Raw genomic sequence first — 11,893 nt, 5'->3', positions numbered from 1 at the left:
TCTTTCCCCAACAACCAATCAGAGAATAAGATTCCTTTGTCCCTCACCCGAGCTTCGGAAGGCGGGGGCGGAACTTGTCTCGCCAGAAACTAGCTTCAAGAGAGCGGAAGTACCGCCGGAAGAAGGCCATAGAGTTTAGCGGCTAGAGCGACCCTGGAGGGAGGTGGCAGGAAAGGCTTGGAACAGCTGCCGGAGGTGACGGAGTGACTGCCCCGCCCAATGCACTTGGAAGAAGGAGCTTCCAGGTAGCGGCCCGCGGACTGTGACCCAGGGTATGACGGGGCAGTCGGCGGGAGCCTACGGTCTCTTGAGTGGCTTCTTTAAGGGAGGGGGCGGAGCCACGAATAAGGAGCGTGGGGGCGAAGTCACGTGATTGGGGGCACGTGCGGGGCACGAGGGGAAGACCGAGGGAGTTCATCGTCGTTGGGTTGGACACTATGTGACACCCCCTTTCCCGCACTGTCTCCTGTGCCTTGGGGCTCAATGGGGTGCATGTGGTGGGGCTTGGTGTTAGACTCAGGGGCGGGAAGGGGGGTGGGCGTGGCATCTCTGCCTCAGCCATGCTCCGGTTGAAGTGGACGACTTTTGGATTTCTAGATCAGGGTTCTAGACCACTCCATCTCTGATTTCTCATTGTAGGAGTGACTCGTTGCCTCAGCAATCCAGCCCCACTCTCCTTGTGTTTCCCATCCTGCTAGCGTTCACGGACCGCCAGCTCCGCGTCCTCTTTCCTTGCTGCTCCAGACGTCCTGAGCCCAGAACCCCCAGCTCAGTGCGGCCATGAGTGCGGAGGTGAAGGTGACAGGGCAAAACCAGGAGCAATTTTTACTTCTGGCCAAGTCCGCCAAGGGGGCAGCGCTGGCCACACTTATCCATCAGGTGCTGGAGGCCCCTGGTGTCTACGTGTTTGGAGAACTGCTGGATATGCCCAATGTTAGAGAGGTGGGTTCCTGGCCGGAAGAGACCACAGGGAAGCTTGGGGCTAAAGTTTCAGTTTGAAATGGGAGGACGGGACTCATTTTGCAACCCTATAACCATTCAGTTGAATAAGAATACAGTGATGATTAACGGGTGCAAAAGGAAGTAAGCAAGTAAACTAAATTTCCCTTTGAAGATAAGGGATCTGTAAAACCTAGTATTTATTTTTAAGTAAAAGAACATGTGATTTGGAATAGGAAACCTTCATTCCAGCCTGTCTTCTCCAATGTAATAGCTCCTAATCGTGTCGTTTTGATCTGGTCAGTTTTATTTTAAGGCCTCAGTTTTTTTTTTTGAAAATGGTTATGATACTGCCCTCACCTTTACTGTTGGAATCCAGTGGGATTATGGATAAGTGTAAAGCCTGTACAAATGGAAGGAATGAACATGTTAGGTTAGCAGCCCATGTTCTCCTTCCATTGTACTATATGCTAATTTATTTAAAGTGGGTAAGGTAGAAAGTGCCTTTTTTTCCTCATAGACTGGCAAGCTGCTGGAAACACAGCAGCTAACATAGAAGTGGCAGAGTTAAGAGATTAAAGCCAGAGTGGTGGGTGGGTTGCACCAGCCCAAGTCCTGAAATGCTATGACAGGGGACAAAGTATGAGCCAAGTTTTTGAGGACTTATGGTTGAGTCAGTGGATTTAGTCTTTTTGGGTTACTGTGGTATAGGGAAAACTGTGATTAGTTTCCTTTGTAGTGGAATGAAAGAGAATCAGTGTGAAGAAAAAGAAGCATTATTAAGTGCCTATTTAACACTTTGCTAGTTGTCGGGGCACACCAAAAAGGAATAAGACACGGTGCTTACCCATCTGAAGCTTACATTCTAGTTGAAGATATAGGGTTAATGGATATAAACCTATAAATCATTCAGTTAGCAAGTATTTATTGAGAGAGCGAACTGCATGCATATCTCTGCTAGATCCTGAGTGGTATATGGGAGACTGCATCTTTAAGCTTATTGAAAAGTATTCTTAGGTAACAGCCTTAGGCAGGGATGGATTAAGTTCCAGAATGGGTGATCATTGTCAGGAGGAGGTAAAGATCTGGGTGAGGTGGCCTGGGTGATGCAAGCCTCTGGCTGAGATGGGTCTAAAGCAGAGGCCACAAATTCAAATGGCCTGCCTTGGCCATGCAACCATCAGATGAGTGAGGCGGAGGCAGGAGTCTTTGGTGAGTTGGGGAGTTCAGCAGACTGTCTAAAGACATTCATATTCAGAAATATTAAACACACTCTGAGGACCCAGCAACACAATTTGGAATGTCTGATTTGTGTTTCGATCAGGTAGTAGGCACTTAGTGAATGAAGGTCAGTCATGTTGGAGGAGAAAGATGGGGCCAGGGAGTGGAGTGGACGTCAAAACAGGGTAAGGCTGGGAGGGGCAGAGGGAAGCCCTCCCTGTCACCTCGTCTCTTCCTTCATATTCTTGCAGCTGGCTGAGAGCGACTTTGCATCCACATTCCGGCTACTCACGGTGTTTGCTTATGGGACATATGCTGACTACCTAGGTAACCAGCAGGGCTGGAGCTTTGCAGTAGTGGAGTTGGGAAAAGGGAAATTTCTGGAGAGACTTAACTGAGAGAAATTCCTGGGACACCTCTCTTAGTTGGATCCCCTAAGTGCACAGGGTCAGAGTCAAAACCTGAATTGTTAAGGAAGACAAAAAAAAAACAACAACAAAAAAATGGGTGGGAGGTGGTTAGGGCTTCCCACAGAACTAAAATTAAGATTCTCTGCACTTTGTCCTTTTTCCCCAGCTGAAGCTCGGAATCTTCCCCCACTCACAGAGGCTCAGAAGAATAAGCTTCGGCACCTATCAGTTGTCACACTGGCCGCCAAAGTCAAGGTGAGTGATGGTGCCCCCAGCCATGAGCCAAAGATCTAGAGCCTCCTTGGGTGTGTCCATTCACAAGGGCCCATCTGCAGGGAGTTTGGACAGCCTTTGACCTGGCTGTCACTTCTTCCTGCCCCCTGCCTGCCCTGAAGTCTGTATCTAACTCCATTACCTGCAACCTTTTAGGCTGAATGTTATTCTCATAGTTTTTTCTTTTGTTTTTAATTTTCAGTCAACTTAAATGTTACATAAAACATTTTTGTACCGCTTCTCCTGGGTTCAGAGTGGGTGCGGAGGCCCACTCAGGCAAAAAAAAAAAAAAAAAAGAAAGAAAGGAAAAAAAACCCAAAACATCTTTTGTGGTTTTGGTTAAAATAGCAACCAGGAGGATACTGTTCATTTTGTTGTTCATTTACCCTTCTCCCCACTGTATATAAAGTCCCTCATAAACAAAGCCTCTGAATTGGGAACAGTACACTCTTCTGATGAAGTGCTAGGCTCGTATTTGTTAGGATGAGAAATGAATCATTTAGAGGCATCTCTGTCTCTCTGTTAGGCTCAGTTTTGATTATAGATTTTTTTTTCTCCTCAGTCTGCACTCTCTCAGTTACTTGACTTTTTCTCCCTTTGTTGTCATGATTTTACTTAAATTGGGCTATTATGAGGTGGAGTATAAATGATAAATAGAATATTCCAAATCTCTCCCACTACCACATGCTCACATTATGTCAAGTTACTCTTCATGGGGGTGAAGGGGTAGTCGAGCATAGATTTTGTGTTTTATTTTTTAAGATTGCCCTTATTTCTTTTCTAGGTGGAGATCTTTATTTATTTTGCCTCAGAATTAGACCTTTAGAGGCAGTGATTTAGGAAGAGGAGTGGAGGGCAGGTGGGCTTGGGCAGGGAGAGGGGGCAGGGAAGAAGCTTCTTGGAAGCCCTTCTCTGCTGTGGAGACTCATGGGTCCCGGCCTGCCCTTCCTGGGCCCCAGTGCATCCCCTATGCAGTGTTGCTCGAGGCCCTGGCCCTGCATAATGTGCGGCAGCTGGAGGACCTGGTGATCGAGGCTGTGTATGCAGATGTACTTCGTGGCTCCCTGGACCAGCGCAATCAGCGGCTGGAGGTTGACTACAGCATCGGGCGGGACATCCAACGCCAGGACCTCAGTGCCATTGCCCGAACTCTGCAGGAGTGGTGAGACCTGTGTCCTGGCACTGTCCCTTCCTTTTTCATCCCAGGAAAGGGAGAGATGCTTCAGTGGGGTCTGGGCTGGGTTGCAGACATGGGACCCAAGAGGATGAAGGGAAATGAGCTTGTTTCTCTAAAGGCTTCTGAGGGAAAGAGGAGTTAGAAGAGGCCCTGGGAGCAGGAGGCAGTGTCCTTGGTATAGTAATTGGGGAGGGAAGTGGGAGTGGTAGTCTTGAGGGAATCCTAGACTGGATTTAACAGATTGGCCTCTAGCGACCGCTGGCCTCTGTGTCTTCTGTTTCTGTCTTTGTGCCCCTGTCTAATTTGAGTGTGTCTATTTATTAACACACTGTCCCTTTTTCTTGTTAGCATTTCCTACCCTTCTTTATTTTCAGCTCCTACTCCAGTCTTGCACATTACTCCAGGCACTTCCTTATTTGTCTCTTACCCTGCCTGAATGTTCATCTGGCTGCTGGGGGAATTTTGTTGCTAGGGGTTTCCAGGTGCCCTGGTGAGGGTTCCTAACTCAGACAAGGGTTTGGATGCTAGGATTTGGGGTTCTTCTTGAGTCTGTTTTCTAGGAGATCACAGCCAACTTCTGCTGACATTTCTGGGCACTCCTGATTCCCACAGGTGTGTGGGCTGTGAAGTTGTGTTGTCGGGCATCGAGGAACAAGTGAGCCGTGCCAACCAACACAAGGAGCAGCAGCTGGGCTTGAAGCAGCAGATTGAGAGTGAGGTGAGCAGGTGGGGTGGTAGGGGGGACCCAGGCTCCCCCAGTCTGGGCCAGTTGTCCTGTGCAGAGGGATTTGGATAGTGGTATGGCAGAAACACAAGGTAGACAGGGACTCTCTGATTCTGGAACCTTCCTTGCTATCCCCCATTCCTTACATCCTGGTAGGTTGCCAACCTTAAGAAAACCATTAAAGTTACGACAGCAGCAGCGGCCGCAGCCACATCACAGGACCCTGAGCAACACCTGACTGATCTGAGGGAACCAGCTCCAGGCACTAACCAGCGCCAGCCCAGCAAGAAAGCCTCAAAGGGCAAGGGGTAAGCCAGTGTGCAGGAACTGCTTGCTTCTGGGATGCCTCCCTTTTGTCTCAGGGACCTGGCTGCCCCAGCTTCCTTTAGTCATTTGCATAGGGTAAGGAGTGGGGGGAGCCTTGAAGGGTGAGGGGATTCTCTGCATCCTCTCTCTTTTTTCCCCTTGCCAGGCTCCGAGGGAGTGCCAAGATTTGGTCCAAGTCAAACTGAAGGGACTGTCGTTTCTTCCCTGGGGATGTGGGGTCCCAGCTGCCTGCCTGCCCCTTAGGAGTCCTCAGAGAGCCTTCCTGTGCCCCTGGCCAACTGATAATCCCAGGTTCACAACCTTTTATCCCCCTACTTCTCTCCCCCACCCCCACACATAGACCACACCTTCTCTAGGGAGGAGGTGAGTACAGGTCATGTATTTGTTGGTACTTTTTGTTTTACGTGACTTGCTTGCGTTCCCGTGTCCCTCTCCCCCTTCCCTGCCATGCCATCTTCCCTCTTTTTTAAGAGCTCAGCGTCTGTCTGTGTCTCTTACATCTGTCACTGAGTAGGTGGGGAGCCCTGACTGCGGCTGCTGTTTCTAGCACAACCCATAGATATTACTTCTCCCCATCCCCCATCCCTCCATGCCTGATCCCCAGTTCCTACTCCCTGCCCCTAGTCTGTTTGGGCAGCATCCAGAGAGCCTCAGGGCCTGCACCTTTATCCACCTTGAGAGTTCTGGGAGCCAGCCTACCATTCTCAGAATCACTGGACACTTTCATGCTCGAATCCTGTCACACTACAGTGGTGTTTCCTGTTTTCTCTCTTCCCCTTGGGTCCTGGGAATGCTGCTGCTTCAATGACCCCAGAGCCCAAGAGCAGCTGTTTCTTGAGATACTGAAAGTTCTCTCTTGGCCCCGGCTATCTTAGAAAGCCTGATAGCAATCCTGGAAGCATTTATATTTCCTCTCGTGAGTTTGTTGGAGAAGGGAAGGAGATGTAGATTGTATAAAAAAAAGTATATATACATATATATCTATATATAACATGACAGAAATAAATCTATGAGAAATCTTATCTGCAGACATGCCCTGAACGGTATCTTCTGTCTTTGATATTTATGGCTGGGAAGGAAACTCATTCCCAGTTCACTCTAAAGCAAAATTCTGAAAAGGGAAGAGAATCACATATTGTGTGTTGAGACCTGGCCCAGAAGCCAGGAGGTTTAGATCTTTGGCTAAATATCTTAAAATTCATTCATCCATCATTCATTCCTGAGCAGTGGACACCTGCTGAGCACCACCATGTGATGGGCAGTGGAGGTGCAGAATGATGGTCAGTATCCCTACTCTCAAGAAACTTGAGTTTAGCCCGTTTCCTTCCATCTCATAGAATTATAAGGGGAAGAGTTGATATAAACATACATCTTCATGTTAGAACCATAAAGAACTGTCAGATCTGAAGCAGGAAGCCAAAGTCAGGCTCCTGCTTTCTCTCCAGGATAGATTGTCCCGAGCAGTGTGCTGGGCGGACTGGTCCCTTGGGCCCCATATGCTGCTGGGCACCTGTTGGGGAGCTCTATTGTAAGGGACAGTTGAGCCCCCATTTGTTGATCGGTTGCCTCCAGTGGATCTGAGTGTTGACTGGGCTCTTTCTGGAGCTCTTGCTGTTCCCTAGCTGGAGATTTGAGATGGGCCACCTTTGGTCCTAAAAGTATCAATCATGGAAATAGAAAGTAGGAGTGGGGTCCTGGGCTTTTGATTAAAAGTGTGCTGGGTGACCTTAGCATCTTGTGGGGGCAAGGGAGATTTCCTGGGACTGGTACCGTTATTTCGAGAGTTGACACTCTGCTTCTCATCTTAGCTTTGCCCGAGATGTGCTTGTTGAGCCCCTTGGGTCTTGATTCTCATTCTCCACCTCTGAAATAAACCCCTCTTCCTCCCACATCCTCCAGTGTGTAGAAGTTCCTAATTCCTGGTGCTTTAAGGCTGCCCCCTCCCACCTCTGCCCCTAGTCTTCCTTTGGAACTTAGGATCTTTTTTTTTCTGTAAGCTTGGAGGAAACCACTGGTCCCAGCTAGTGGTCCCCAAACCTCCAAACCCTCTCTAGTTCTAGCCTTCGGTCAGTGGTTTTGAAGTCTAATGTGGGCTGGGCTGGGCCTGCCTGGCTTCACCTCCCCCCAAAGCAGGGGGTGGGGTGGGGCCTTCACATCCCCAGCAACATACAAATGAAGCTTGTCTTTGATTTACAAAGAGAAGACTCTTGGTTGCATAGGCAAGGGTGAGTTGAGGGGAGGGGGCGGCGGCAGGTTGGTTGGTGAGGACTCAGTTTTTGACAGTGAAATTTGGTTTGGGATTTAGGATGTAAAACTAAACCCAGGGCACCAGGACCATCTTCCCAACCAGTCACCCACTTGTACACTCACACATGCTGGTCCCCACTGTAGAGCAATCTTAGATGGTTGGAAGAGGAGGAGGAAGAGAACTTGTCTTCATGAGAGTTCACAGTTTCACACACATGAAATGAATGACACTCAAAAGGTTAATAAGCCAGAGTCACTGAAGCTAAAGATGGCAGTTGGAATGGTGCATGTTTTGTGCACAAGAAAAGCAGAGACAGTGTCTGTGGTTATTATTTTATGAAATTAATCTTGTTATGGAGGGATTAGAAATCCCCCAGTTTGGTGAATCTCCCAACATGGATGGGTAGAAAGGAGTCTAGAGGGGCATGTTGGAGGCTGGGGCTGGGGCAACAGAGAGCCGCGTCCAGGGAGTGTATTAGCTATCATGTAAAAGATTACCCTAGAATTTAGACAGACATTTATTGTCTCATACTTTCTGTGGCTCAGGAATCCGGGCACAGCTTAGCAGAGGCTTGTGCTTCAGGGCCTCTCAGGCTGCACTCAAGATGTTGGCTAGGGCTGTAGTCATCTCAGGGTTCAAATGGGGCAAGATTTGCTTCCAAGCTCACTCAGTGGTGGTTGGCAGGATTCACTACCTCCTGGCTGGTTGGACTGAGGGCCTTATTTCCGTGCTGACTGTTGGGGTCCAGCCCACACTCAAGGAGAGGAAATTGCACACGGGAGTAACCACCAGAATGCAGCGATCATTGGAAACTGTGTTAGAAGATGCCTGCTGCAGGCAGTGTTTCTTGTGAACCATTAGCATCAGAATCATGGGGAGCTTTTGAAAGGGCAGATTCCCCACCCCACCCCCTACCCCAGTTCCTATCAGATTAGCATCTCCAGGGTATAGACTAGAAATTTTCCCTCACTACCTTCCCTGATTCAGCTCTGAGCTTTGGAGCCCCACGTAGATAAGCAGACTTGCCCAGATCAGTGCCAGCTTGGGTCAGCTGAAAAGGCATCTCTGCAGAGCCTTGGAGGACAGGTAATGGGACCCAGGGTTACAGTTTGGGAGAGAAGGACAGGCAGTATTGAAACAGAACCAGGGAGTAGAAGGAAGACATGTCTTGGCCCTTGAGGTTTTTCTTAAATAGGTGGTTATATAATTAAAAGTGTGGTAAGTGTAAAGAAGTATAATCTGACAGGAAAGCATACAATGGGGGGATCTAACCTTGCATGGAAGTCAGGAAAGTTCTCTCCAGAGACATAAACTGTAAACAAACTAGAAGCCCAAGTAGGAGTTAGCCTTATGAAGAAGAGGGAAGATGAAGCATATTAAGTGGGAGAAATAGAGTGCGATAAAGGCCTGGAGGCAGTGTCTCATCTAGTACAAAATGTGTAATTTTGGAAATGGGGCAGGGAATACAATTCAATTGTTATTTATTATTCGCTCATTCAAGCAGTCAGAAAATATATCTTGACTGATAAATGAATTAGTACTCCTCAGTCAAGGAGAGATGATGATACTCAATTTGAAATGAAGAACCCAAAATGAGAGCTGACTCTTAAAGCTCCCAAGTGTCTTTGAAGGGACTTCAAAGAGTTCTACACTCTAGCTATAGGCAATGGCTAGCGCTGAGGGTTCCTGGATGCTAAGTCTCTTCTTTATTTACACTGTAGATATCCTCAGTCTTTGTATGTATAATTGAATGTGTACAGATATATATAAAATGTACCAAAAGTATATTTATTTACATGGGGAAAAGTCTGAAATATAAACCATAATTTTTATGTTATACCTTCTGGGCCCTGGGGTTTTGGAGGTTTTTGTCTGTTCGCTTAACTCTGTTTTCTAATTTTTCTACAATTGCTCATAATAGAAGCTAATATTTAGTGCTTACTGTAGTCAGGCACTGTTCTAAGTGCTTTATGTATATAAACTCATTTATACCTCACAACAACCCTCTGAGGTGGATAACACCATTATCCTCTTCTAAAGATGATAAAACAAGTACAGAGAGTTTGTGTAACTTTCCCCAGGGCCACACAGATTATAAGTGGAAGAGCTAATATTCAAATCCCATGTATATGTGTGTGTGTACTTCCTGGGAAATGGAGTAGGCACACTCTACTCTGTCTCTCCCATACTACTGGACTGTTGAATACATAGAGCAGCTGAGATCTCTGTAAAGTAAAAGGTAGTGTGGGGAGAGAAAACAGAATTTAAAATTCCGCTAAGCCAACGATGAGTTCACCGTTTTTCCCCCTCTGGTATTGCCTGCCTGGACTCAAAGGCAGCCCACAGCCTGGAAGTGCATACAGGGTGCAAACTGAAAGAGCGTGGAGAGAAGCTTGGTCTCCTTTCAGGTCTGAGGGACAGGAAAGGGGACTTCTAAGGGCCACAGTATGGAGTAAATCCTTTTGCTTTTTTTTCTCTGGATACTTGGCCCTGGACACAGACAGTTAGTGGAAGTGCAGAGCAGAGAAGGGAAACGAAGGGAAACTAAAGCCCCAACTTTCTGGCCCAAAGACTGGGAAGGAAGTCCTTGGGAAGCCAGAAAGTGTCAGAGAGTAGAGGGAAATCAAGAGAATACCCCATAAATAAACCTCTGAGCTATTAAAGTTTTGACCCCAAACAGCACACCTAAGATTTTGTGAAATCGGCTACAGGCTAGACCACTGCCTTGTTCTTGGACTAGCCACCAGGGGCACACAAGTAGGACTGGTCCAAAGAGCACTGTAAACACTGACATTGGAACCCCAGTACACAGAAGTCAGACCAAAACTAGCTGCTTGAACTTAACCTGGTTGATTGCCTGCCTAAACAAACAAAATCAATCAACATTTTCCTTATGATTTTAAGAAGACTCAGTCTCAAAACAACCTTCAGCATGTCTAGGATACAATCTAAAGTTACTACATGTTGGAAGCAATGTAGTTATTTTAGGTTATTTGTTTTTTTCTTATTTCTTTGTTTTGGTTTTGTTTGAAATGTTTTTTATTGTTTTTTTTAATTTTTTGATAAATATTAAAAGAAAAAGTTACTCAGCATACAAAGAACTGTCTAGGACCTTTTTGTCTGTAGGTTCTATTTTACAATAATGGAAATGGCTAAAGTTGTGGAACTGTAACCCATGACATTCTTTGAAATTTGCTCTTCAACTACTTGTGAAATCATACTTTGAAAGTTATCACTGTTAGGTATATAGGTTAAAGTTCACAGTAAAAAAAAAACTGTCTAGGGAAATGACAACTAGCCCCAAGGTGACAAAGATGTTGGAATTTAAAGCACTGACTTCAAAGCAGCTATTATAATATACTGCCAGGAGAAAGGGAAAACATTATTAAAACAAATGGAAAGATGGAAAGTCTCAGCAAAGAAATGGAAGGTATAAAGAACAAAATGGAAATTTTAGAACTGAGAGGTACAATACCAAAATGAAAAATTCACTATTGGGGCTCAGTAGCAGAATAGAGATGATAAGAGTCACTGAATTTGAAGATAGATCAATATAAATCATCCAATCTGAATAACAGAGAATGAATATGGAGCAGAAAAAAATATTTAAAGAAATTATGACTGAAAACTTCCTAAATTTGGTGAAAGACAAACTTAAAGATTCCGGAAGTTTGCTTGGTGAACAGCAAACAGGATAAAGTCAAAGAAATCCATGCCCAGATAATCATAATCAAACTGCTGAAAACTAAAGACAAACCCTAAGAGCATCCTGAGGAAAACAATGCATTTCATGAGGAATGACTCAAATGACTACAGATTTCTCATCAGAAACTAAGGAAGCTAGAATGATGTGGAACAACATTTTTAAAGCACTGAAAGAAGATAACTGTCAACCCAGTGAATGTGAAATAAAGACATTCTTGGGTGAAGGAAAAATAAAAATTTGTAACTAGCACACTTGCTAAAGGAAGTTCTTCAGACAGAATGGAAATGGTGGCAGGAGAAATGGGGAACATCAGGAATGAAGGAAGAGCACCAGCAGTGGTAAATATAATAGATGACTCCTTTTAATTTATTTAATTTATTTAAAATATATGACAGTTGAAATAAAAAATTATAACACTGTCTGATGGGGTGTTCAGTATTTGTAGCTTTAATACATACCATAACCACCAAATAAGGAGAAGAGGATAAAGGGACCTATATGGTAGTAAAATACAAATTCTAAGTAGATTGTTAAAAATTTAGATTTTGTGATCTCTAGAGGAGGGGTTGGTAAACCATAGTCTGCTGGCCAAATCTAGCCAATTGTCTGTTTTTGAAAATAAAATTTATTGGAATAGTCAAACCTCATTTGTTTATACAATGTCTATGGCTGCTTCTACATCACAGCAACAGAGTTGAGTGTTGCAAAAGACACTGTATGAATCACAAAGCCCAACAACATATTTAATATGTGGCCCTTTATAGAAAAAACTTGCCAGTCCCTGCCCTAGGGCAATCACTTAAAAAAAAAAAAAAAAGAAGAAGAAGAAAAATTATATAGCAATATAGGGAGAGAAAAAAATCCTCAA

At 45.4% G+C, this 11,893-nt stretch overlaps 1 protein-coding gene across 3 annotated transcripts; it reads left to right on the top strand.

Annotated features, from left to right (window-relative positions):
• On the top strand, positions 1-11,893 carry COPS7A (COP9 signalosome subunit 7A). 3 transcript variants are annotated; one of them, XM_037845521.1, is made up of 8 exons: positions 1-272; positions 699-942; positions 2,412-2,487; positions 2,737-2,825; positions 3,803-4,005; positions 4,633-4,738; positions 4,901-5,052; positions 5,217-11,893. In XM_037845521.1, exons 2-8 carry the CDS (start codon positions 781-783, stop codon positions 5,254-5,256), a joined length of 828 nt encoding a protein of 275 aa, XP_037701449.1. In that variant the 5' UTR covers positions 1-272; positions 699-780; the 3' UTR covers positions 5,257-11,893. The 3 variants fall into 3 exon arrangements, with proteins under 3 accessions (XP_037701449.1, XP_037701448.1, XP_037701447.1); XM_037845520.1 differs by having other exon boundaries at positions 2-245; positions 640-942; XM_037845519.1 differs by having other exon boundaries at positions 2-272; positions 640-942.

The sequence above is a fragment of the Choloepus didactylus genome, chromosome 8, assembly GCF_015220235.1.
Source record: "Choloepus didactylus isolate mChoDid1 chromosome 8, mChoDid1.pri, whole genome shotgun sequence".
Classification (NCBI taxonomy): domain Eukaryota; kingdom Metazoa; phylum Chordata; class Mammalia; order Pilosa; family Megalonychidae; genus Choloepus; species Choloepus didactylus.
Note: the sequence above shows the minus strand (reverse complement) of the source record. Positions and strands in the feature narration are given on the sequence as shown.

Coding starts and splice junctions, on each gene's coding strand:
- COPS7A (XM_037845521.1), top strand. CDS start 781: ATGAGTGCGGAGGTGAAGGTGACAGGGCAAAACCAGGAGCAATTTTTA. Junction 2,488..2,736: donor GACATATGCTGACTACCTAG/GTAACCAGCAGG, acceptor CTTTTTCCCCAG/CTGAAGCTCGGAATCTTCCC. Junction 5,053..5,216: donor AAAGCCTCAAAGGGCAAGGG/GTAAGCCAGTGT, acceptor TCCCCTTGCCAG/GCTCCGAGGGAGTGCCAAGA.